This window comes from Pseudonaja textilis, chromosome 4 (genome assembly GCF_049901715.1).
Source record: "Pseudonaja textilis isolate UNSWEBS1 chromosome 4, rPseTex1.2, whole genome shotgun sequence".
In the NCBI taxonomy this organism is placed as follows: domain Eukaryota; kingdom Metazoa; phylum Chordata; class Lepidosauria; order Squamata; family Elapidae; genus Pseudonaja; species Pseudonaja textilis.
In genome coordinates, this window is record NC_141993.1 from 10,540,698 (window position 1) to 10,568,358 (window position 27,661).

At 41.8% G+C, this 27,661-nt stretch overlaps 1 protein-coding gene across 9 annotated transcripts in view; it reads right to left on the bottom strand.

The window, feature by feature from the left end:
- Positions 1 to 27,661, bottom strand: part of LDB3 (LIM domain binding 3) — a 137,112-nt gene that overhangs the window by 71,900 nt on the left and 37,551 nt on the right. For all 9 annotated transcript variants that reach the window (XM_087932224.1, XM_087932222.1, XM_087932218.1 and 6 more), the window contains 2 exons: positions 15,056 to 15,207; positions 9,088 to 9,163 (listed from right to left, as the gene is read on the bottom strand). In XM_087932224.1, coding sequence (XP_087788350.1) covers positions 9,088 to 9,163; positions 15,056 to 15,207 — 228 coding nt within the window. The remainder of the gene's footprint in view (positions 1 to 9,087; positions 9,164 to 15,055; positions 15,208 to 27,661) is intronic.

Below are 27,661 nucleotides of genomic sequence, written 5' to 3' on the forward strand. Positions count from 1 at the left end.
CAATATGCTATATGGACAGATCTTCTCTATCCTGGCCTGGTTCAGGTTTAATTTGTTCCTTTCTGAGCTGCACTTGATACTGGTCTTAAGATCCATGCCTTCTCCTGCATCCAGTGAGAAGCAGGGGCTGGATCTGATCCACGAATCAATGGCATCTCTCTGCAAACCTCCCGGTGACCTTTCCCGGCAAGTTTTATTTAGCAGCTGAATGCGCGCGAGAGAAGGTGGTGCCCCTTGGATCGAGAGCCTGTGCAGATACCCAGGGCCACCTTTTCATATCAACTGACTGAAAGAGGATCCTGGAGACCTGATCCTATACCCCAGCCCTGCCAGGTGTAGCAGAAGGATGCCCTGGTTAATGGATCAAGCAACACTGAGAAGTTCAGGTGACACAAGAATCCATGTCCCTCTTGCGACGTAGACATGTCTGAGAAAACATGACGGATAATTCCGTTTCCACACTTGGCTGAAAAACCACAATGAGAATCCCTCTAATTATTAATGACCACATCTTGAAACTTGATCACCGCTGATCAAGGGATTTGGATGATCGATTACTAAAGCTCAATAAGCTGTTTGCTCTCCAGTCCCGTGGAACAGCCTTAGGTGAGCACCCAAAATGAATGTAAATAATGTTAAATTGGTGATCCCTTGAAACACTTCTGAGGAGCATTTCACACCTCGAATGAATTTTTCCACCAAGTCACAACCAGCTCTCTGATGAGATATTCTACTAGTATGGGCGTGACCAATTTATATTAATCACAGTTTATTTTTTTTAATTTATTTTTTAATTTTAATTATGAGAATACAACTCAATACATCCAACTTCACCTTGTTATACATACATACATTTTACTTCTTCATTTGTAACCTCCTTATTTAATATATTAATTACTAATTAATCTAATCATAACTACTAATATTTCGACCTTCTCTTCTGCTATATAACCATTGATAAAATTTATTCCATGTTTTGTAATATTTAGACTCTCCTGTGTCTTTTATTTCTAAAGTTAAGCTATCTGACTCTGCACATGCCATAATTTTTCTTATTATTTCTGTTTCTGGAGGTATGATTTTATTTTTCCAGTATTGGGCATATATTATTCTAGCTGCTGTCAATACATGTACTATTAGATACATTATTTCCTCCTTAAATTTTTCTGATGTTATACCTAGGAGAAAAAATTCCAGTTTAAATGCAATACCCTCTTCTATCCATGTTTGAATCAGTCTTCAATATTTTTTGCAGTTATTATTATTATTATATAATATAATATATTATATTATTATTAGTCACAGTTTTAAGGTACCTACATTTCAAAGATGTTGATGCTTATATCATGGGCCAAGTAGCCTTAAATAAAACCTGAATTAGTAGAAATCAGCCATAGCTTTATTTTCAGCCAGTCATCTCTGCTGCAAGGAACAGCAGAGGCTGGACTCAAAGTTATCTTATCAACCCACAGGGAACAGGACATTCTGCTAGAGAGAGGCGCAAATATCTCCAGACTAATGTTATGCACAATTTATTTAAGAGTTCTTATGTAAGCCCGTCTTGACCCACAAGATATGACAGAACAATACACCAAAATACTGCTTCCTCTGAACTTTGTTGCCCTTCCCTCGCTCTAATGGGAAAACCAGGATTGGGGCATTGGGGGTGTGTGGATGTGTGTGTGGATGGGACTTGTAATGCATCAAGCCAGGTTTTCCTGCAACTTGGTCAGCAAAGCAACTCGCTTTGCATCCAAATATATCTCCCCGTTACAGAAATTCAGAACGATATATTAGGAACAAGTTGTACAGTAGTCAGTAAGCAGATGAGCCGGTTCTATATCCATATTTAGGAAGGCAGAGGACAGCTGGGTGTCCGCTTACTGAGAAAAAGTCCACGCAACAGTATCGTTTTCTGTAGCCGTGGCTATTGGCTGTTTTAAGCCTCCGAGCAATGCTTATGCAAGTAAAAGCGCATTTGCAAGGAAGCCTTTAATGATATATCCTTGCATTCCAGAGGGGAAGCCCAGCGTCCAGGGTATCTGGCTGGGGTTTCAGTAAACCCCATGGAGAAAGTGTAGATGCTGTTCATAAATGACCCCGCATCTGTTATGGCCAGAGGGTCTTTGTGGCCACTTAAAAGTAGCCATGCCAAGTTCAGATCTCTAGTAGATACTGTAGGACGAGAAATGGTACATTCAGCAGGTTCTGACCAGTTCTGGAAAACCGGTAGCGGAAGTTTTGAGTAGTTAAGAGAACCGGCCAATACCACCCTCTGACTGGCCCCACCCCCATCTCTTCTCTGCCGCCCATTGAATCTCAGCTGATAAGCTGGGTCTTCTTTGGTTGCCCTGCACAGGAGAACGGAGCTGGAAAGCAGGTTAGTGGGGTGGGGAGGGAACGGGGATTTTGTAGTATCCTTTCCCTGCCACGGCCACCAAGCCACACCCTGCCCACCAAGCGACGCCCACAGAACTGGTAGAAATTTTTTTTGAATCCCACCAATGGATAGGACGCATTTACTGGAAAATATGAGGAACGTGAGATCTTATATCCAAGTTTTCCAATCTCCCCCCATTTCTATTGAAGTCCAGTTATTCCGTGGAATTTATGCTCTAACATGACTGGGGAAGCAAATTCTCTCTCATTTGTCAGAGCTTAGCACAACCAAGTCATTTATCTCTGGGCCTGATCCATTATCCTGGAAAGCAACCATCTCCTCCGCCATGCCATGCCATGCCATGCCATGCCACTGAACATTTCCTTTGAGGAACTTCTGGAAGAAACATAGGAGCCACCAAGTTCTCTAAACATCGCAAGTGAAAATCTCAAACAGTCCATCAAATCCAGTAGTAATGGGAGCCAAAAACCAGAGAAGGAGATTCCTGAAAGATTACTCATGAACATGTACACACCTTCAGTCCTTCCAGTATCCTAGGCATACTCCTAAATAGTGCTAAGTATGCACAGTTTGGAATGCCAGCCGGCTGGTGCCCTTTAGATGTGGTGAACCTCACTCCCCCTCCTCCAATCAGACTCCAGACTGGAGAAACTGCCACAGCCTTTCATACCTGGGACCACAGGCAGCCTATCTTCAAAGGTGACTTCTTTACTTCTAATCTCAGCACCCTCTCAAATTGTCATTCGGAGAAGACGCCAAGCCCACCCGTGCCGATGGCTTTTGCATCAGAGTCTTTGACTCATTATTCTTCGGTATTTAAAGTACTTATAAACCAGTCGTGGTAATGGGCATGATATTTGCGTTCAATTGTTACACACTATATTTAGGAAAGCTATTCTCCTATAACAGACTTCTTCAAGGTGGCGTCTTCAGAGGTATTGGGACTCCAACTGCCCAATTGCCTAGCTAGCATGTCTCCAACATTTTCAGAGGACAGAACAAGAATCATTTTCTTTTGGGGATTCCAAATGCATTAGGACAGCCATCAGAGAACCCAGGACCACTGATTATTTCTGGAGCACCAGCTCAGGGGAATCTGTTTTTTTTGCCAACGTTCGGAATTGGGGTCTTTTCTTTTTTGAATCCCAGATGTTTCCAGTGAAGAGAAAGGAATGGGTGTATTGGCTGTACCTGCTTGGTAAGCTTTGCAAAGGCACCTGGTTGCCGTGGTGGGATTAATCCAGTTCTCACCACTTCGAGAGAACCAGTTGTTAGCAATTGGTGATCTGGCTTTTGGAAGAAATCATTAGGGCAGAGAACCGGTTGTTAAATTATTTGAATCCCACCACTCCCTGGTTGGCCATGGTTGATCTAGATCAGGGGTGTCAAACTTAAGGCCTGTGGGCTGGATTCGGCTCGCAATGAGGTTGGATCTGGCACTCGGAGCCATCCTGGTCTACCCAACGCAAAGAGGAAAAATCGGGCTTTGGCCCGGCCTACCAAATGTGAAGAGGAAACATGCCAGAAGTTTGGGGAGTGGCGTCAAGATGGCCACACCCACCCAGTTGGCCACACCCACCCAGTCAGCCATGCCCAGCCGTCCTCCCGAGGTCAACCACAGCCCTGATGTGTTCCTCAATGAAATTGAGTTTGACGCCCCTGATCTAGATGGCTTCAGGAAGGCAACTTCTTCAGACCTACTTATTGATAAATGAAAATGCCCACCTCTGCAGCGAACGTCTCCAGGGGGGGTTCCCTGTGGCAGTTCAGGGGTGGGCTGCAATTTTTTTAATAACCGGTTCTCTGGCTGGGTAGGCGTGGCCAGTTGATCAGGTGACTGGGTGTGTGATGTCACTCATCACACCCAGCCCCGCCTCCCGGCCACTGGCCTCAAAGGAACAGGCAGGATTCAGGTTGGGGCTAATCCCATCATTGGCTGGCCCCACCCCCAAACATTTTTGGCCTGTTTTTTGGCTATTTTCAGGCCATTTTTCAGGCTGTTTTCAGGCCCTTTTTGAGGGCTTTTTCAGGCCATTTTTCACCCCAAGACCGGCTGAAAACGGCCCCAAAACAGATGGGGGTGGGGCCATCCAGTGGTCCAATTTGCCAGTTCTCTGAACTAGGCAGAATCGGAGCAAGGGGTTTGGGAGAACTGGTCCAAACCAGCCACAGTCCACCTCTGTGGCAGTTGCTTATTTCCCCAATGCTTCTGATTTCATCGTTGCAAAACAAGTTGATGGCATTTACCTACCATCTAAGGAGTCCACCTTCCGAAGCCCTTCGAGTGAGACTTAACTTATGCATCTCAGCCATTTCTTTTAGAGTCTCTGCTGAATAAAGACCAATGGGGTTGTTATATTGCCTGGCGGGGCTCAGCTGGGCCTTCGCTTTATTGCCGTCGGTAAAGACTGTGCCTGTTTTGGAACCTAAGTCAGATTTCGCTGGTGAGAGGTCAGGGGTCACAGAATGAGAGGAGGACATGGAAGATCTAAAGCTGGCACTCATTAAGAAGGAAGAGCTCTGTGACAGACTGGTCTCTTGTCTGCTGAGGTAGCCTGAATGGGCCCCATTGCTGGCTAACATGCTATTCTTGGGCCCCACTGAGGTGCTATTTAGAGGACTGAAGCTCCCTCGATCGCCACTGACTTCTGAGACCGAATCCTGTAGAAGCAAATATGCAGGCAAAGGAAGGAAAAGGAGGGGAGGGAAAAAAAGGAAGAAAGGAAGGAAAACGATCATAACATTCATGCAGAAAGGAAAAATTCCCAGCTCTGGCATTCTACATAGAGCAGTAAGGTTGCCAACCATTTATTTAAGCAAAAAAGAAAAGAAAATGTAGGTATGATGAGCTGTGGTGTCAGAGTGGTTAGAGTGCAGTACTGCAGGCTACTTCTGCTGACTGCTGGCTGCCTGCAATTTGGCAGTTCGACTCTCACCAGGCTCAAGGTTGATTCAGCCTTCTGTCCTTCCAAAGTGGGTAAAACAAGGACCCAAATTGTTGGGGGCAATAGGATGACTCTAAATCACTTAGAGAGGGCTGTAAAAGCACTGTAAAGCGGTATATAAGTCTAAGTGCTATTGCTATTTTATAGTCTGAGCTGTCAGGACAGAATTGGTTGGTCTCAGAAATCCAAACAGGGTAAATCCAATGAAGGCCATTCCAAACAAAATCTGGAATATATTGCTGTTTATAGACAAGCCGAAGCAAATCACTTGGTGTGGGTATATTTCTTTTACTTGTAGCCCTGGTTGGCAACTTTACACACAAATGTCTCGCTTAGTAACTGAAAATTGGGGCTTGATTGTGGTCGTAAGTCAAGGACTCCCTGTATTAGGCATTGGCATCCAAACAAATAAAAAGCAACTTCAATAGACTTGCATTAGTTCAAGCGAAAACATTAACTTCGCCTCTTCCCAAAGAGGACCCTTAATCAATCTTCTCCAAACAGCTGCTGTTACTGCTTATATAACAGGTCGTCCACTGTGAGTGCCAATTTGTTTGCCTGGATGGGACAGTGGAAACCGGGATTACTGGGAAGCACTTGCATTCATGACAATGCAATAAAGGCGGAAGGAAAGGGTGAAAGGGTTTGTAGTTGGCCTCTGCATAATTAGTTTCAGCTATAAAGGCTGCTGGAAAAGTTCATGCTGGTCAAGGCCATGAAATACAGCGAGCAGAGCAAGCTGCAGAGAAGAAGCTATTCATAGATCCTGCCTAGGACATAGCTTTGGTGTGAGCCAATGAGAGAGGGTCATTGACACCGCAGGGATTTTGGAGTCAGCGTCAGTAATTCTACCCTGGTTGCTCCCGATCTATCTTTACCCCCTTGGCCAAAGAGATCGAAACCGTGATCAGATGGTCCCTGTTCATCGAGTCTTCATCTGGTCCCTGTTCATGATGAAAAGGTTTGAATTCCAAGCTGCCAGCTTCCATGCTGCAGGAAGAATTCACGTTCATAGCATCATCGTCATCATCACCATCAGAGTTGAAAGAGACCTTGGAGGTCTTCTAGTCAGAGGTGGGCTTCAAATAGTTTAATAACCGGGTCTCTGCCCAGTTGCTGGGTGGCCATGACCATGGTGGGCGTGGCCTAGTTGGCCTCTTGCACCACCCTGGTTGTGAAAATGGGTTGCGGGGGCAGGGCTGTTTTCAGCCTTCTGGAATTTCAAGGAGGCCCGTTTTTCGCCCACCCCAAGCCTCCACACAGGTCCTGCACTTACCTATGATCCAAAACAGGCTGTGGGGGGACTCCTGGAAGGGGAGGGGTGGGGTGGGCGGGGCCAGCCAGGGGTGGGATTTGCCGGTTCGCTGAACTGGCCATAAATTTAATAACCGGTTCACCTGAACCAGTGTGAACCGCTAGCATCCCACCCCCCCACTTCTAGTCCAACCCCTATACCATTCCAGTCAAATGGATGTCCAATCTCTTCTTACAAACCTCCAGTGATGGAGCACCCACCACTTCTGAAGGCAAGCCGTCCCACTGTGAACTGTTCTCACCGTCAGGAAATTTCTCTTTAGTTTTAGGTTGGTTCTTTCCTCGGTTAGTTTCCGCCCATTGTTTTTTGTTTTGCTTTCTGGTGTTTGGGGAAATAAATTGACACCCCCCCCAGTCTTCTTTGTGGCAGTCCCTCAAATATTGGAATATAAGTGGGTCCCTCAACCTAACTATTTTTTATAAACTCCCAACATTTAGATTCATGGAGAATTCAGAATGCTGGAATTAATTTTCTCTCTGCGCCGACGAAAGAAAAGAAGAAGAAGAAAAAAAAAAAACAAGAAAGGCACGAGACATCTTTTCAGCCTCCTGTCTCAACTTTGGTCTTTTAAAAGTCTTTAAACAATAGAAAACCTTCATTTTATCTCATTGCTTGTGTCTCCGAGCCAAAGAATGTATCTATTTAATTGCTCACTCCGAGGGTCCTTTTGTGCAAGAAGAAACCCAGAGGTGAGATAAGTTGAAGGCTACCTTGTCTCTGAAAATAAGTCAGAAGTGTGGGCCATCCCACTTTGTGAATCTTCACCCTGATTATTTGTGCAAACACCTGTATCTACCCTTCATGGTTCACCCTTTAGGCTTTTCCAATTTTGAAAGCTCGTCGCGTTAGGATAAAGATTTGAAACACAAGGAAGAGAAAGGCACTCAAATACTTTTTCTTTCCCTGCTCCTAGCGTTGAAAGTCAGAAGTGAACCAGGGGTGGGCTTCAACATTTTTAGCAATGGGTTCTCTGCCTGGTTGCTGGGTGGGTATGGTCATGGTGGGCATGGCCTAGTTGGCCTCCTGCACCACGACGGGGCATTTTTGTCCTCCCCGGGCTCCAGAGGCTTCCCTGGAGCCCCCAGGAGGGCCAAAACAGCCTCCCTAGGCTCCGGAGGCTCTCCAGAGGCTGGAAATGGGCCCGTTTTGTGCCCTCTCCAGACTCTGCATGGGCCCTGTACTTACCTGGCATCCAAAACAGGCTGCGTGGGGACTCCTGGGAGGGGTGGGCATGGCCAGACAGGGGTGGGATTTGGTGGTTCAGTGAATCCAGAATCTTAGCTAGAGGATCACCCAAACCTGTGTGAACCCGTAGCAGCCCACTCCTGAAGCGAACCCATAGTTTCCTTGCTCTGGTCAAGGAAACGTTTTATTGACTCTTTCCTGGAGTTTTTATTAGAAATGCTGGTGTTAAATATAATCCCTATTCTCTTCTCATTATACATTTTAATATTAAGACGGCTCTCTGCTTTGCTTGGCTTTGTTATTACCTCTTATTTATTGAAATACTTCAATTATTTACTGAAGGATTTTTTTTTTTACCCCAATGATCAAGCAAAAAGATTCCCAGAAATGCCTAGCTAATAGGCCAATATCCAATAAATACCGCATTTCCCTGAAAATAAGACCCTGTCTTATATATATTTTTAACCACCCAAAAAGGCATATGGTCTTATTTTGTGGGGATGTCATCCACTGACTAACTTCACTTGTGCATGTTGCCCTTGGCCTCCTTTTCGTGGTCAGAGGCCTTTAGAAGCTTCTTCTGCAGCCGGCAAGGTTTTCCTGAAGGCCTCTGCAGCTGACAACACACCTCCAGATTGATCCAGAGCTTTGTTATCAGCTCCAGAGGCCTTCAGGAAAGTCTTGCCAGCCTTGCCAGGTGCAGAAGAAATGGGCCAGCAAGGGAGATGTTGGGGTGTGTGAGGTCTGGCTACAACTGTCCAAAGGTAAGTAGTAGAGCAGCTCCACCTCCATCCCCACCCTAGCTTAATTTCTACCTGTCTACTCTGGAGTGGGTGGGATCTTAATTAGGGCTTATTTTGAGGGTAGGGCTTATATTGGGTACACATGTAAAAAATCAAGCTAGGGCTTACTTTCAGGGTAGGTTGTATTTTCAGGGAAACAGGATAGAAGAAGGTACAATAGACACAACACCTAACAAGGATATCTAGAACTTGTAGACAATGAGTGTATCTCTCAAAGATGCGGATTCTTTTGAACCCTAGGGACATATTATTGCAAATTAGGAGGAAGAGAGGAGATGGATGGCTATTCTGTTCATGTAGAAGGGAAGAGTAATTTTTGCCGTGTGATACATTACAATATTGTGACTGTAATTTCTCCCACTCAAAGGTCAGTCTCCCTGAAGAAAACTTTTATATCCAGAAACACAACAGAAACAAAGGAAGCTATTAGACGTCTACCTTTTGATGAGGGATCACGGGCATGGGAGAATCGATCCTCGGGATGCTTGTTTGCATTGGAACTGGACGTTTTGATCTGGCAAGAACACAAGGAAAAATGGGTTATTGAGCAACTGATGATTTTCCACATCTTTTAACCAATTTATTATAAACTACTGTCAATATTGGCATCGCCCTTCTAGTTTTACTAATGAATCATCCATTTCCCCCCCTTTTCAAATCTGGGCACGTGTGCTTAGATTCTTTCGTCCATTCATCTTCTTCCCAACAACACAGGAATTTCAAAATTGCAACTAAGGAGAAAGAGTTCCATATAAGTACAAACAAACACATGAAACCAGAGCCTTAAGTTGCAGGAAAATGAGGAGAAGAGAGGTGAAATCTAAGGAATGACATTTCTTTAAATTCAATTGTCCATAAGGCCATGGACGAAACACAATTTCATTGGTTGAAAGAAAAAACACACCAGGCCAATGTCCATCATTATCTACTTCTTCTTTCCTTCTACTGGTTCATGATTGGGCCGCTGACCCAACAGTTAATTTCACATTTAGACCTTCCAACTGTACTGTGGAGGGGAACGCGGTGGCTCAGTGGCTAAGACGCTGAGCTCATCAATCAGAAAGGTCAGCAGTATGGCGGTTTGAATCCCTAGCGCTGTGTAGGGAAGTGAGCTTCCATTACTTGTCCCAGCTTCTGGCAACCTAGCAGTTTGAAAGCATGTAAAAATGCAAGTCGAAAAATAGGGACCCCTTCGGTGGGAAGGGAACAGCGTTCCGTGTGTCCTCGGCATTTAGTCATGCCAGCCAAATGACCATGGAGACGTCTTTGGACGGTGCTGGCTCTTCGGCTTTGTAATGGAGATGAGTACTGCCCCCTAGAGCCAGAAATGACTAGCACGCATGTGTGAGGGGAACCTTTATCTTTACCTTTAACTGTACTAAGCCAAACAGGCTGGGGCACAGAGACAAAACTGGACAATTCTACTTCTCAGAGGCTTCTGAATTCAAAATAAAATAAAATAAGAAACTAGAGATGAAGAGTATATTAAGGCTGAATGAACACTGCAATATTTATCTTTCTTGGTTTACAGTCAGAATGTCCAAGGAGAGAGTCTAAATGTTTCTTTGATTGCACCATTGCACCTATTTTGACTGGTTTGCCCATACTCTATGGATACTCCTAGTTGAAGTTAAGGACAGGTACTAAATTCAGCCTCTTCTGATCCTAGGTTTTGAGCTGTAGAGGCAGGCAGCTATGGAGGGAAGATATGATATGATCATGACATCAACATGGCTTGTAGCACATGGCAATGTCTGTAAACTCTCTCTACTACACAGGTGTTTAAATTAAAAAAAATAGTTGTCAGAGAGCTCACAAAGGAAAATGTAATATTGCAGCTTCTTGGCTAAGCCTTACTCCATTCCTCTTTCTTCCCTTCCCTTATTTCAAATGCAGATGTCAATTAACCCAAAGAGGCGATTAATATTGTCCTCATATTCATAGATGGAACGAGAAAGAACAAGTTGCTTGCTCATGCTTTGGTGTCTGGTTCCAGGCTTTTCCAATGTTCTCTCCTCTTACAAATAAAGAGGCTTGCTTTCGAATTAAATTTGCACTGTATCTTCTTCTGGTGTGCACTGAAACAGATTCACCCTTTGTCACTCAGATGTAATGAAGCGGATGCCAAGGATTTAGAAATTGCCTTTCTCATTGCAAGGACGCCATCTCTGTAATGAGTCTTGCGTTGGATCCTTCTGAGAAAGAGGAAGACCACAACTCTTGGGCAGGGGGTTGGACTAGATGACCTACAAGGTATCTTCCAACTCTGTTAATCTAATCTAATCTGATCTGATCTGATCTGATCTGATCTGATCCCCTTCCAGAGCTTGTGGAATATCCTGTGGAGCTCCATGTCATTCTGAAGAAGGACACTGAAGTCCAGGGTGAATTAAATGGAATCATTGCACATACAGTTCTCCAACCTGGTGTGTATGTCATGCTAAACCATGGTTTGCTTAAGCATAACTTAGTGAATATAATGGCTAGTTTCCGAAACCATGGTTCTACAAAGAGTATAAGATGGGTTGTAATAAGATGGGCATATTTGCATAGACATTTGAACACGTACACAGACCTAACCAAGCGATTCAAGGACATTGAGTCTGACTAGAACCATCAAACCAATATGATAACATTGAACTTCAAGGAATGGTTCAGCCAAGACATGTTTGAACTGAATCTTTGCATTGATTATCTGCACAGCCCACGTTGACCCAGGAAATGATCTCATCTCATGCCTGGACAAATGCTTTTGAGAATCATGCTGTGGTACACAAATGAGACCTAGCACACTGTAATATGCTTTCTGTTCAACAAGAAGACTAGCTCAGTTGCTGGAAAATCCATAGCAATGCAAAGGGCAGTTATACAGACAGTATCCTTCACTGCTATTTAATCTCTCTATTGGGTGCCAATCGTGAATTTATCGGCCTTATCAAGATTCCTCCACTGAACAAACCTACTTGAAGTTTGCAAAATAAAGATATCCTGTCTACCAACGGCTTTGAATCCATTTCAGGGTGCTAGAATTAGAAAGAAAGCATTTCTCAGCTGACTTGAAGCATTTCCCTCCCAACTCATCAAATTCTCTCATTTATTCACTAACCTTTGAATCAGAGGTGGTATTCAGCAGATTCTGACTGGTCCTGAAGAATCAGGAATTGAAATTTTGAGTAGTTCAGAGAATTGGCAAATCCCACCTCTGACTGGCCCCGCCCCCATCTCTTCTCTGCCTCCCATTGAGTCCCAGCTGATTGCCTGGGTCTTCTTTGGTTGCCCTGCACAAGAGAACGGAGCTGGAAAGCAGGTTAGTGGGCTGGGGAGGGAATGGGGATTTTGCAGTATCCTTCTCCAGCCATGCCCACCAGGCCATGCCCACCAGGCCACGCCCACCGAACCGGTAGTACAAAATTTTGAATCCCACCACTATTTTGAATGATTAACAAGATTCGCCACCACTACCAGGAAGGTAATCTTTCAAAACTGTTAAATCAAGAGCTTCTTAATTTGCTTTGAGTTACTCATAAAGTAGTAAAAGTGGGATTAAAAAAAAATCTAACAAATAACAAATAAATAATTATTTTCTTCACTTATGAATCTGAATGGCATAATAGAACACAATTTATAGGGATTTAGAAAGATGTGTGGAGCAAATGCATTAGATCTGAAAGAGCAAAGAGATTATCAGATACTGACTCAAGGAGCCAACCCGTTGAACACAGTCAATCTTTGTGGTTGTTGGTTAGGGTTTGTTTGCTACATTAATGGGGAACCCTGGAGGAATTTTTCCATGGTTTGAAAGCACAACTGGGATTATTGCAGCTTTGCTGCAGCTGTTTCATCAGTAACTCTTTTACAACTTTGTAATTCTGGGTTGTGTCAGGTCAGGAATAATGTCAGCTTTCCAAGTGATGAAATCCATTTAAAAAGAAAAGAACAAAGTCCATCTTCCAAACGATTTTTTTTATCTAGAAAAGCATCAAATTGTCAAAGTCTGTTTTAATTTTGCATCTGACACAACCCGATATTATACCACATAATATTGGAAATTAGGAACACCCCCCAAAAAATCCCATTCCCCAATAGAAGTAAATCAACGTTGCCTGGTGTCATCAATCTCCATCTCCACATCTCAGCAGGGTCAGCTTTTGTTCCCACAGGAAGAAACACCACTTAGCCTAAACAACTCTCTCTATCTCTACTCCTCCCACCTTAGGAATGTGGTAAGCCCAAAACCCTTCCCTCCATAACCAGCAAAGAGAAAGAAAGAAAAGGAATATATAATACGGCTAAATAAAATGGCTACGCATATGTCAATTTTGGGCTTGACACTTCTTAAATATAAAAGTTGAGCCATGGTTGTGATGGAAACACTTCTCATGCTTAATTGACCATTCCCTGACACTTGAAACAAATAAAAAAGAAAATATCGGCTTCAACAGGCTATACAAAACAGAGGTCATTCATGCTCATCCTTCTGTATTGATGTACTAACCACCAAAAAGAATCGTTCTAACAATCTAATAGGGCCACTTATGTCAAAACACTTCTGGTATTTTTGACCCAAAGACTTACAAGATGGCTAAGACAATTGTTCAGCTATAGACAGAGTTGGCAAGTCATATGATACCTAACTTCTGCTTATGGCAGCCTGATAGCTAAAGCCAGAAGATCTCCATTATTTCAATATCTTCAGTGTAAATCCTAAGGGTGATTGTTCTATTGTCATTATTTCATCTTTTTTTTAATAGTTAATTTTAGTATCGTTTTTTTCACTTTAACTACCAGCCCCACTAAAACACTCTCCATTTTAGCTTTGTAATTTTTGGATAGAAGGAAGGCCAAGGTCTAAACAAACCCCTACTTAATATTTCTATTTTCTACAAATGGCCCAGCACTGAGAAGCATTATTATAAAACAACCAGGTGTGTAAGAACTTAAGACAGCCACTAGATGGCAGGAAAGGAACGTGTAGAAAACTGGCTTTGTTGCCTTCTAGTGGTTGTTTGGAATTTTGCAGCCCTAATCATTGGAAATGATTCTGTTTGAGGATTTCAATTAACGTTGCAACATTTCTTCCTTTTAATCAATATTTGTTTCTATATAAATAAGTGAGGAAAAACACCCTCTCTCCTTATGCAAAGAGTACAACAACAGCTTTCAAAAACAAGAACAGCCAGTCTATTGACTTTTCAGTTCAGCAAATTTGAGAAGCAAGCTTATTTGTCCAATAAAAAGTGGTTCCAAATTCTATAGAAGCTACCATATTGTAAATAATCCCCATGAAACTGTCAGAGTCAGAATTGATAAAGGAAATGTCATTGCTGCAAGGAGCAATCGGGAGGAAAGCATTTCTCGCTGGTAGCAGCAAAAGTCTACATTTTAGATCTCATTAAAAATGGACCTCATATTTCTCCACTCCCCAGCCCCCCACCCCATTCAGGTTGAAGGAGACCTTGTTGCAAAATACCCTTCACTGAATTTTTATATGCTTTTTTAATAGACTCATCTCAATCGTCCTAACCTGAAAATAGAAAACCCTAAAATAGTTGTATCTGCTCTTCATTTGAACTGTTCTAGCTGTGTATTTAAGTCAGTTCTGGCCAGAACTTTTCTACTACCAGAGAATCTTGCTTGGGGGTTTACTTTTAGAGGAAATAAAACAGGATCCCATCAATTGAAAGCCTCTTATTTGAGACACCAAAAATGGAGAACTTCAGACTTGAGGAGGCAAAAGAATTTTCTGAGCCAACCTGTCCAAATCATTAAATTGATCTCAGGCCAGACTGCTTCCTGCTGTTCGTGTGGCTCCACACAGTTTTGGTTGTGTTCTCTGCTGAGATGTGGGCATTCTGAACAATGGAATGCAGACTTGGACAAAAAAATGAATCTTCATTCTTATTATTAAGGGTATACAAACCTGGACAGCCACTAGATCAGTGTTTCCCATCCTTAGCCATTTTAAAAGGTGTGGACTTCAACTGTCAGAACACCCCAAGAAGTCCACACCTCTTTAAAATGGCTAAAGTTACGTAGCACCGCACTAGATAGTGGCAAAGTAAAAACTTGGCTGAAACCATCCAGCTATTTGAGTTTTTACAACAGAGATCTATTGAACCTTTGAACCCATTTTCTTCAAGGACAAACCTCATTCTCCTGTGCTGAAATTACAGTTACAGTTACTCATAGACCAGTTCACTTCTGGGTTGCCCAAAGACAGATAGAAAGGTTCCTTTTAGACATCATAAAACAGGTATATCTCTGAGATGGTTGGTCAGCTTGCTTCTATACTGTATAATGGGGCTAATGGGGATAATATCACAGATGGAACCTCTAAGCTATCTTGAAGTAGGAAGGCAAACAAGCATTGAATTCTTTGTATGGATAGTGACTTATCTCTGCATACTTTTGAAGAGTGAGATTCAGGTTGTAGTTTGCTGATTTGATCAGATTCTGGGCCTCTAGGTGGGTCATGCCATCTGTGTTGACGCCATCAATTGCTATCACCATATCCCCCTGAGTCATCTGAGATTGGGCTGCCTTGCTGCCAGGGGTGATCTATAAAAGCAAGAAGAAGAAAAGGTCAACAATACATACCACCCGTCTCTAGATTCATGTCACCTGGAGAGTCGCCTTATATAATTGACAAGGTCAGGTTTAAACCACCCTGAGAATGAGTTCTCCTTCTATCTTTTTTGCAAACTAGAAGGCACAAATTCAAAAGAGGAGTCAAAATAAAACACGAGCAACAACGAGGGGCTGAAAGAGACAATGCTCTATCACAGTGGCGGGATTCAAATTTTCTTTACTACCAGTTCTGTGGGAATGGCTTGCTGGGCGTGGTGTGGCTTGGTGGGCATGGCAGGGGAAGGATACTGCAAAATCCCCATTTCCATCCAATTAAATATATTTGGGGGCGAAAGTTCTGATAGTTTAGTTACAATCTTTTAAAGATAAGAGTTGGAATGTACCCCCTTTTGTGGCAACTACTAAAACAGGCATAGGAATGTTTTATGAGCGGACACCCCACTCTAGGGGAAGGATACTGCAAAATCCCCATTCCCTCCCCACCCCACTAACCTGCTTTCCAGCTCTGTTCTCCTGTGCAGGGCAACCAAAGGAGACCCAGCCCATCAGCTGGGACTCGGGAGGCAGAGAATAGATGGGGGCAGGGCCAGTCAGAGGTGGGATTGGCCGGTTCTCCAAACTATCAGAGTTTATGCTACCGGTTCTCCAGAACTGATCAGAACCTACTGAATACCACCTCTACTCTATCACTAATCTCCCTTCACAAAGACGAGGTAGGACTTAGCTTCCACAGGGCAAGGAAGCAGTGGACATTTTGGAATAAGCCAAAAATGCAAGAGAATTCACTCTGACCAAGTAGCCATCAGCCAACAACACGTTAAACTTATTTATGGATCGATCAAAAGATGTAACCAAGGATGTCGTTCACATGGAGATTGCTAACTCCACAGAGTCCCTCACTGAGCATAACCAATTTAATACAAAGGTCGTATCTTGTCATCTGCCAACCAATGAATCTCACTTCTCCACACCTCCTGCATGGATGACATTACCTACTGTGATAATAAAATATTTGGATTTAAAAGCCTACCTCAGAAACCTCAAACAGCACCACACACCAAGCCTGAGCTACACTTCTTCTCTACTGTTGTAGCCTATTTCAGAATGTTAGATGAATTCAAGAAATCAATGCACGTTTCCGTGAAAATCCATTTCATGATCCCACTTTTCTCAGTCCCCTGCTAATAATTTTATAACTCTTAAACTGTCTTAAATCGTTATGCCCCCACCAAAGGAATAGTCACAATTTGTCTACTGTACACATTCTTCACATTCACCACTTTTGTAGTTTTTTGAAATAGGTGCACAATAGGTGACCATTTCTGGAGAACCGGTAGCAGACATTTTGAGTAGTTCAGAGAACCAGCAAATCCCACCTCTGACTGGCCCCACCCCTATCTGTTCTCTGCCTCCTGAGTCCCAGCTGCTTGGCTGGGTCTTCTTTGGTTGCCCTGCACAGGAGAACAGAGCTGGAAAGCAGGTTAGTGGGATGGGGAGCGAAGGGGATTTTGCAGCATCCTTCCCCAAGGAGTGGGGTGGCAGTGGAGATTTTACAGTATCCTTCCCCTGCCGTGACCACCAAGTCACGCCCACCGAGCCACTCCCACAGAACAGGTAGTAAAAATATTTGAATCCCACCACTGGTTGCCTTCTGTGACAATCCCTGAAATATGTTTAAACCATCAAACAGGCCATGCATGAGGCAGTCGGTTCTTGATACTTAATGAAAAGCTATGAAAATACATCATCTGGGTCACCCAACTTTGAGATGGGGATGAACAGAAAAAAACAAGATGGGATGAAATTGAGACAAATGGCAACTTCAGAACATTGCTGGAAGGAGCAATCTAATTGGGGTTCAGCTGTCTCCAGCTTGGCTTCTGGCAACTTCAGAGACAAACCCACACACACTTCTCAGCAATGGTACAAGTGTGGTTTTCCATCACCTTCACTTTCATTTTGTGTCTTAACTTCTCTGTCTAACCTACAGCCCGAGTAAAGTCTGTCAAAAGTTCATAAATCTAACCAGAAATGGTATTCAGGAACCATATTTTCTGTGGTCAAAATTGGGCCCATCTAACATAACTCCTCAGACATAAAAGGTGCTCCTGGCTTCATAACTGTGATCACTTATCAAACAGAAATGATGTGTGTTGTGTGTGCACAGTTCACACACGAGCTCTTTGAAAAAAGGAGAGAGCCTCCCTCCCTCCCTCAAGAATATATATATTACACCTATCTTGGGAACATTGCTATCTTGTCAGAAAAATGTTAAGTATTTTGACTTGCTGATGTATTCAAATTTAGGAAAGCCAATGGAGGCTCATTCACACCTGCTTGTACTTATCAAGGATGAAGATTCATTGCTGAACCTTTTGAGAAGCGGAGGAGGAGGAGGAGGAGGAGGAGGAGAAGGAGAAGGAGAAGGAGAAGGAGAAGAAGGAGAAGCAGAAGAAGCAGAAGAAGAAGAAGAAGAAGAAGAAGAAGAAGAAGAAGAAGAAGAAGAAGAAGAAGAAGAAGAAGAAGAAGAAGAAGAAGAAGAAGAAGAAGAAGAAGAAGAAGAAGAAGAAGAATCACATGGACTTCAATATAAATAATTGACTAATCAAAGTTATAACAACCCCCCTGAAAGCTACTTACAACATGGTTCCAAAGTTACAACAACTCGGTCCCCCATTCATACCACCACACCCATGTAGAACTAATACCGTCAAACTGAAAAATTGTGTCTTTTCATTCACCTAGCTTTTGTGATGATTTGTCCTATGAAACTGGAAGAAGACAAAACCAAGATGAGAAGCTGCATCATCCTTGACCGTACCCATAAATCAACCCCAAAGGATGCAAAATATGACTAGTTTTCAGGCATATCTGCAGAACAGCTATTGTCTTCTAGTTGTGGTGAGTTACCAATCTCTCTTCAGAGGCATCTTTGCAAAATCTCTGTTTTGCAATCACTGCCCCCCTCCTTCCTTTCTATGGGGAAATCTAAGTTCCTTATATTCACATTCTAAATATAGATTTTCAAACTCTTTCAGGGAAAAAAAAACCATCTTGTAGTACAGTAATTTTCATGTCTTTCTCTCTTCCTGGGCTGTCATAGACTCTGAAACTATTGGTGTAAGATATGTTTGACACATATCACACTCCACAGCTCCTGAATGGAATTATTCATCATAATTCCTGCTCGTGTAGGATATTCCATTAAGGGTGCTCAGATGGGTTATTCTTCAATCTAGATTGCAAAATTCCTGATGGTCGCTACATGACAGAAAAGCATTAGAGAGTCTTGAGGCCCAAACCTGACAGCCAAACAGGCAAGCAATGTTTCTCTTACAAGCCACAGACAATCATTTATGACAGAGGTCAACTTTATTGGTCAAATTCTGGGAGTTGAAGACCACAAGTCTTAAAGTTGCCAAGTTTGGGGACCCCTGGTCTATGATGATGCACAGCATGGGAGAAGGTGGATGATGACCAAGATGACAATGGATGGGCATTGTGCTATCCAATGCAGCATTATTGTGCAGTCTGCAACATCGACAAATACAATGACAGAGAAGAACCTAGGTCTTTATTTTAGCTTGGCCCAGATCTTATCTTTATTGTTGGCCTAAATTGAAGGCAAGAATGAATTCATGAAACTAAAAAAAAAAAAAAGCTTGGCTTGATTCCAAGATGAAAACATTACCCCACCTCTCCCAAGCTTCATGCTGGAAGAACAGCAGGTTAGAAATAAATCCTATTAAAGATGGAAGAATTTCAACTGATGGGTAGGTGAGAGATCTAGGCAAACTCCTCTGAGATGAATTCAGCAAGACAACCTCCAAGTTAATAATATCCCTCCTCTCTCCCTTAAGTTTTTCAAGGGTCCCTGGGACAATATGATGACCCTTCCGTATTTTGACAAAGTCCACAAAGAGCTGAAACATCAAGAGAAGAGATTAACGCTGGACAGAAAAGCAAACTGAAGAGTGGCTGAAGAGAACATACTCTGAGCAAAGGGGATGTTTCCAGAACAGAGCCTCCTCTTAAACACTGAAGAATAACTTACTAAAATTAGACCCGAACTGATTTCCACTATCTGTTTCCAAGGAAGCCCAAAGCACATGATTGGAGCCAGCACAAAGAATATTTGGATAATCAACAGTAAGCGACCTTCCAAAGCACTGAGAGAGATAAGTCAGGGTCAGTTCAGTTGTATCTAGGAGTGGGGAGTGTTGGGATTGTGGAGGATGGGACAACACACTCTTGTTCCAATCCGGAAGCAAGACCTTCTAGAAGTAACCTGCTCTCTATCAGCTGATCTGAAATCTACCGGATTGAAGGTGGGCCCAGATGGTTCCTAAAATGAATTATTTTCCTTGGAACTTGCTGCTCTCAAATAAAATGTAAGCTGAACCATTTCAGACTGCAGATGTGAGTTTATGGAGTTGGATGCTCCCCTATACGGAAAACTTCTGGAGGATGTGCAAAATGGGCACTCATAAGGTGGAAATTGCTGGCTGGTTACTACATATTGTTATGTTATGAGCCTCGGTGGCGCAGTGGTTAAGAGTGCAGTACTGCAAAACTACTTCTGCTGACAGCCAGCTGCCTGCAATTTGGCAGTTCGAATCTCACCAGGCTCAAGATTGACTCAGCCTTCCGTCCTTCCAAGGTGGGTAAAATGAGGACCCAGATTGTTGGGGGAAAGATGAGAAGGCTGTAAAGCACTATAAAGTGGTATATAAGTGTAAGTGCTATTGCTATATTGTATTCCTCTGGAAAGTCAGTAAAAAAACAAAGCTGGTTACATGTTCATTCGCAAATATGGAGTATCTTTCATGAGATACCTTGAACCTCATAGCAAAGAAATCTGTAGCTGGAGAAAGAATTGATCCTAGTTTCTTTTCCTATCATGAAAGGTGGTATTCAGAGGTGGTATTCAGTAGGTTCTGTCCAGTTCTGGAGAACCGGTAGCAGAAATTTTGAGTCATTCGGAGAACTTTCAAATACCACCTCTGACTGGCCCTGCCCCATCTATTCTCTGCCTCCCATTGAGTCCTAGCTGATCATCTGAGCCTTCTTTTGTTGGCCTGAACAGGAGAACAGAGCTGAAAAGCAGGTTAGTGGGGTGGGGAGGAAATGGGATTTTGCAGTATCCTTCCCCTGCCACACCCACCAACCCATGCCCACAGAATTGGTAGTAAAAATTTTTGAATCCCACCATTGCTGGGCACCATCAAAAATGACATTGGCCAAAGCAAAGAACTCAACTCATCAGACAATAACTCAGTTTATGTAAGATGTTAAACTCTATCATGGTTTGCTTAAATTTGGCTTAGTATGTTGAATGTGAAGTTAAGCCATTGTTGCAGGCTATGGTTTATGGGTCAGTTTAGACCAACCTTCGTGACTTATTAGACAAATAATGGCTTAAAGCCATGTTGCACCTGGCTCATGTCCACAATAACTGTTTACCAAAGTATTCAAGGCAGAGCTGAGTTTCTATACTTTCTAGCCAAATGAGAAGGATTTTATCACATTTTTGGTGGCCATCAGCTAGCAGGAATGATCAAGTATTTTTAATTTTGGAGATCCTCAAAAAAAAGTTGTAAAAGAGACAATAAGGTCCGCAGCCTTCACAAATGTCACAGCGAAGCAAGTTTTTGCATATTTTTAAAAAAAACTTGACCTGGAACCAGCCATTATGAAATTCATGATAAAAATGTTCACTTGCAGCCAATGAAATATGAACATTTACTAAGCTTCTTTTGACTTCCATTTTCTGCCAGCTCCGTTAGAATTATTTTTTTTAAAAAAATCTCTTCTTCTTTTTTTTTTCAAAACCACATTTCAAAGGGACACATAAATTAGGATTGTAGGAGCTACCCAAGATAAATGCCGCACAAAACGATCTTTTCCTTGGCAAAACTGCTGTGTTTCTGATTATTGTGGCCCGACCGGTTAAGCTGAAGTTTTCATTGTTCTAATTTCTTCCCTTTCAGGATTGTGCTAGATAGAATTAAATGGATTCCCTTTCCTGGGCTTATTTGGTATAAAACAGTTTATGGAAAAGAACTTTGAGTCTCCATATATTCATGCAGTTTTAACATTTTGGCATTTTTCACTCATTCAGCACATCTAAGCTAAAAAAAAAAAAAAATCAGATCTATCCAGACATTCAAGATAATAGGAAGAGTCCTAACGAGATCCTCAGTGACCCGAGATCATTTTTCACCCTCTGCAACTTAAAAAAAAAAGGATTAATTCTGAGAATGACTTAACTGAGTTGATAGCTGAAATAAGAAACAATGATAGAAGATAGATAAAAGATAAAATTCTTTATTGGCCAAGTGTGATTGGACACACAAGGATTTTGTCTTGGTGCAAATGCTCTCAACAACAAACTCTGTGTCGAACTTCGAATGGATGTTCCCCAAAACACCTCTTGGAGGCTGTTAGCAAAGATGGTCTTTAAGTCTCTTGATTGCTACCGCCACTTCTGGACACTCATATTAGAGACATTGCTTACTGCTTAGGTGTAATCACAATTTCTGAGCTAATCCTGGCAATTGCCAAAAATTGTCTTCTTTCCTTTATTCTCCCCAGTGAAGAAGCTTTAAGGAGAAAGCTGGCATTTGGAAATGGTGAAATGCAACAATTGAGGTGTACATTGTTATTCAAAGTGTAATTCCAGAAAGAGACTGGCTACAATAATAATCTTGTCAGAGCTTTCCCCCTCTTTAATATAAAAGCTTTTGAATTTGCAAGTGCTTTTCTTCCTTCTGGCTGCATTCCTCTATTTAAATGAGCCCGAATTATGGGAGACAAAATTTATAATCAGTCTCTATAATGCAAGAGAAAGAGATATGCATTAGAATCCACTTAAGAGCAGAGGAAAAGATAGAAATGGATAGCCCTAATTCTTTTAAATTAGATTAATGGAGCTTTTCCCCCTTCAAATTATATTGCAGGTTTCATTCTTTGCCATAAAACCCACAGCAGGAATAAAGGAATGGAAGTTAGATTGCAGTTTCTTAGGTAAAATAATCATTATTATTTTTCAGTAAGGGGATGCAAAGAACGGCTAATTTCTGGCAGCCATGAGGACTGCGAGCAGGGTTTAAAAAAATTGTGATTGGGGCTTTCTATCCCCAAATCTTACTTGTGGACTTCAACTCCTACAATTCTCCAACCAGTATGGCTGGCTGGGGAACTCTGGGAGTTGAACTGTAGAGTTCTAAAGTTGCCAAGGTTGGAGAGCCTGATTTAGAAATTGTCCAACTGAAGAAATCTTGTGATTTTTGTCCACCTTAAGGTATTGACTTTCTGAATATTTAATTTATGTCCTGTACCACAAATATTTGCAATTCTTTAGTTTTTGAACGCAAACAAGTTGGAGCAAAAAATAAAGGAAAAAAAAAGAACAGGCTTCACTAATAGATAAATTCTGAAGTGGCTTTTGACGCTCTTAAAATAGAAGGAGCTTTTCAGGGATATGGAGAATTATGGGAAACAAACCTGCTCAAACAAATAAAATACTTTCACTTGCCAAAACATTGCATGCATCATGTGTTGCAGTGAAAGTGGCTACATTCTCTCATCTCCCTTCAGAGATCTGATTTGTTGAGTGTCATAAGAGAAAACTTTTGTGGTCAGATTTATGTGGCAATAAATATCAACAATCAGCTTGGGTCCGCACTCTTATCCATGTCCTCTTTTTTCATCGTCAGTGACTCTGGAAGAATGTGTAATGTGATCGCTTGTGAAGTGGGAGAGAGAAGGCGCAAAAGGCTATCACACTTTGTTGGGCTGTTCTTCAAATAAGATAGGCAACCCTGCCTTATGTAAAGGCTGGTACTAAGCATGGCACTGTTTGGACGACAGCTGGAGGGAACACACGCCTACAGGAAGCATATAGAAAGACAATCAGATCTCTCCTGGTAAGAAAAATTCACCTTCAAAGATCAGTGAGGAGGAGGTGATCGCTTCTCTCTGCCACAGAGAAGGATGGATGGATGGAGGTATAGATAGATTGATGATAGATAGATTCCATGTTTCCCTGAAAATAAGACCCAACCGGAAAATAAACCCAAGCATGATTTTTCAGGATGTTCATAATATAAGTCCTACATCCAAAATAAGCCCCCCGTTAAGATTGTTGGCCAGATGGACACATTTAGATCCATATTTCCCCAAAAATAAGACTTAACCAGAAAATAAGATCTAATGCATCTTCTGGAGCAAAAATTAATATAAGATCCAGACTTATTTTCAAAGAAACACAGGAAGATAGGGATGGAGAGATAGATGATAGATAGATAGAAATAGAAATAGAGATAGGTAGGTAGGTAGGTAGGTAGGTAGGTAGATAGATAGATAGATAGATAGATAGATAGATAGATAGATATGGATGGATGGATGGATGGATGGATGGATGGATGGATGGATGGATGGATGGATGGATGGAGTGGATAAGGTACCAGGAATGAAACTGGGAGACCATAAGTTCTACTTCTGCCTTAACCCCAAATCTAGTTGGGTGATCTTGGTCCAATCAATCACTCTAAGATCTAAGAAGAACAAAATGGCAAACTATTTTTGAAAATCTTACTAAGGAAACTGCAGTGACTAGCCCAGGCCATCACCAAGAGTCAAGAAGTCTCAAAGGCACAACACACCTACATGCAGAATCATCTTTCAGCAGTCTCCTTGTCATGCCAGTCAAGACATTCCAGGGAGGATAATTTGCTGAAATGCCAATAATGTTCTTTACAGAGATTGATAGGCCCTGCTGTTACCAGCAGTGCTATTCACCCAACTTGTTTTCCAAATTCATCAGATTTGCTGAGAAGAAAAATAGTTCATTGCACCTCTAATGATTCTTAAGTGGCAGGGCCTCATACAGGAACTGTACCTATAAAATATACAGCAGGTCTGCCGATACATTGCCACCTTTCAAACAAGAATCAGCTAGTTTATACTAGAGCTAGTGTGGCAAACTGATCCAACCAGTGGTGGGCTACTGCTGGTTTGGACCGGTTCTAGCAAACCGGTATGAACCACCATAAGTTGCTCCCCATTTCCTTCTTTTGCAGCTCAGCTGCTTTGCACACCAAAGTGGATTTCTACACCTCAGCTGTTCTACTTACTGGAGAAGACTAGAAGGTGAGCTGGAAAGGTTCAAATTGGTGTTTATTGTATACTGCATGCACAAAGTGTGGGCTCACAGAACCGGCTGTTAAACCAGTTGCAGCCCATAATTGGGTCCAACTATCCCAGAAATATTTTGAGATGGAAAGATCTTTCAGTGCAAAACATTTTCCAACACAGAGAAGAAGAACCATTATTTCAAACCAAGAGTGTTTGGAACTTGACAAGGAAAACTTTGAACATCACCCTTTCAAATGGAGAGTTCTCAGTTCGAAAAGCTTTTACATATTATTCCCATCTGGTCTACTTTATTCACTATAATTCTGTTGCCCCACAGATTTAACAAAGTCTAAGGATAATATTGTGCAGAGGAAATCATGTATTCAAAAAGTATTGAAGTAGGCATTAGGAGAATATCTAACCGCAAACAACACACACAGAGAAATATAAGTATAGATTATAAATTTAAATAAAAGAGGAAAAATCAAGATTTAAAAGAAGCACACGAGTCCAGTTAAATCCAGTTAAATCAGAAATGCTTTTGTATGCCAAAATATTTTACCACTTTTGACTGGGAGGACAAAGTTGATGCAACAGTGAGATAGGTGGTATAACTTCAATAAATAAAATATTAACACCTCCCTCAATTTTTCCAGGCAATATGTCAGTTTTCCAAACAATCAATTTCAAGAGCTGACAATATCTCACAAAGTCTCTTTCAAGTCAACAAATTCATCTAAATTAGGAAGGAACCAAGACACATTTTATAAATAGAAGAGAATACAAAAATGTCCTCTGGGAACATTCCATGTACTGTATTTTGTTTATTCACGGTTTAATTTTCAATGCAGCTGGATTTTTTGAAAAAATATATATAATAGCAATATCGCTCTCTTTATTTACAGTGGGGGAAATGTTATCCCAGAAGCTGCCAGCATCTTCGACTGGTACCACCAATGGGAGATGATGTCAAACAACATTTGGGGGTAGAAGAGTTCCTCAAACAGGACCTTTTAGAGGAAATTCATGTTTTTAATTCAGTGGATCGGGCTTCATGAATGAATTATCACATCCGTTTCTTTGGAGCAGAGTCTATTCCCTCACACTTTTCTCATTGCTTTTTTCTCTCAGTGAAACCTACCCAGAGGGGGGCCCTTTTCAAAGTTGTGGGTGTCCACAACAAACAGGTGCACCTCTGTGCAAGACACACCATTCATGCAAGGAAAATCTTTGTTTCTTTATAAATGGACCCTTCAGTTTGATGGAGCATTCGAGAAAATGAGAACATACCTAAGGAAAACTCAGTCTTTGTGAAACATTTAGCATCATGGTGCTTTGTTAGTTGACCTGACAGATAACTTGATGGATACTGTCACCCAAGAATTTTTTTTTTAAAAGAAATGCTTTTGATTATTTGATGTTGTAGGCATCTAAGAAGGCATCTAAGGCATCTCTTCACTCATGGGTGGCAACTTTCAGATGAGATTGTGCTCATGGGAGGACTGAAAAACAGAAACTGGACAGCCCAGTGGTGAAAAAGCCGTAGTGATATTTGATCATAGAAATATAAAAAGAAATTACTTTGGCTGGAATGGAGGGATGGGCTGTCTGTGAGTCAGCAGCGGGATCCTACCTGTTCCACTATTAGTTCCATAATTGCACCTGCACCTAACGTGTGTGCATCTAACACACTTGCGCAGCTTTCCCCACACCAGCTGAGGCCTGCAGCACCAATCAGCTGAGAGGATAAAGAAGAGAAAAGTTCGAGGGCGAGTAGGACGGCCGATCCTGCACTCTTCTCTTCTTTCTCCTCTCAGCTGATCGTGGGAGGCTTTCTTTACTACCGGTTCAGGTGAACCGGTCTGAACCGGTAGCATACCACCACTGCTGCAAGTGAATGACAATTCTGGCATGTTAACCAATATCCCTTTTGTGAATTGATATTCTCTGTCTTACTTTTAGGGAGAGAGGGACACACTGTATATCTACCTGTACTGATCATTCTTTCCCACTCCTTCACTGTCCCCATCATATAAATTGAAGTCAAACTTTACTTCTGGTCACATATAATTTGTCTGGCAGTTGTATGGAAGTGGTTTGCAATTGCTTTCTTGTAGGCTGTGGTTTAAACAATTCAATCTACAGGCCTCGGATTTCATGACTGTATTGTCTCTTAACTAAGTAGTCCTCAGGTTCAGCTCCTCTTAGATAAATTCCCCAGATCACCTAGCTAAGTCTAGAAGGCAGAGTGGAAGAGCTAGAATGAAGCTACAGGTCTAGTTCTAGGAACTTACATCAAGACCCAGCCCACGGAATTCAAGAGTTGGAAGAAGCCTCCAATGTATGGGGAAGCCACATCATTTTTGGTTGACTTTGGTTAGACTCTTTTAAGTCATGCAAGTTCAGAAGATGTGGGACACCTGGCCCATAGAATTATCAAGAGTCTTAAAACCTGAAATATTCCTGTTGGGGATCTGACCTGAAATTTATAGTAAAGAGAATGTATATTTGATTATTCATGTATTAACTGCAGCTAGAATTGTATTTGCTCAAAACTGGAAAAGTGAAGTGTTTCCTACTGATGAAAATGTGATCAGAAAAATATTAGAATGTGCAGAAATGAATAGATTAACACTTGCAATTAAAGAGAAGGAGCAAAGCGAATATTATAAGATATGGGAACTATTTTATCGACGACTAGAGGGAAAATATGAAAGCTAGAAACAGCTAATAGATTAGTGAAATATAGAAAATAGGTTTAGAGAATTAAACATGTTAAGAAGAGGAGTGTTATAGTAATAGATATTATGTATATTAATAAGGTAAGAATAAGGTAAGAATAGAGAATCAATACCAAAGTAATGAACATGGATGTACATTTTTATTGTTATTGCACAAGATATTTGTACCCAGATGACACACCATTAAAGGGAAGATGAATTGTATGTACTTTAAATAAAGTTTTAAAAATTACAAAAAAAAAGACAGAATTACCTAGAGTCAGATAAGACTGAATGGATAATAATAACTTTCTTCTTTCCTCCTCCTCCTATTCCAATGGAGAACCTGACATCTCTGAAGGCCATCTCTTCCTCACCGATCCATATTTTTTTAGGACCATTCTGTTTATGCAAAAGCTACTTCTGTGTAGTTTCTGGGAATAAACAGATCCTGATCTTTGGAACAAGAAGAGCAAACAGGAACATGGGCCATTTCCCTAACCCGCAAATAGCGAGGACACTCATATTCTCACAAGGTTGCAATCCTTCCCCCATAGAACAAAGGT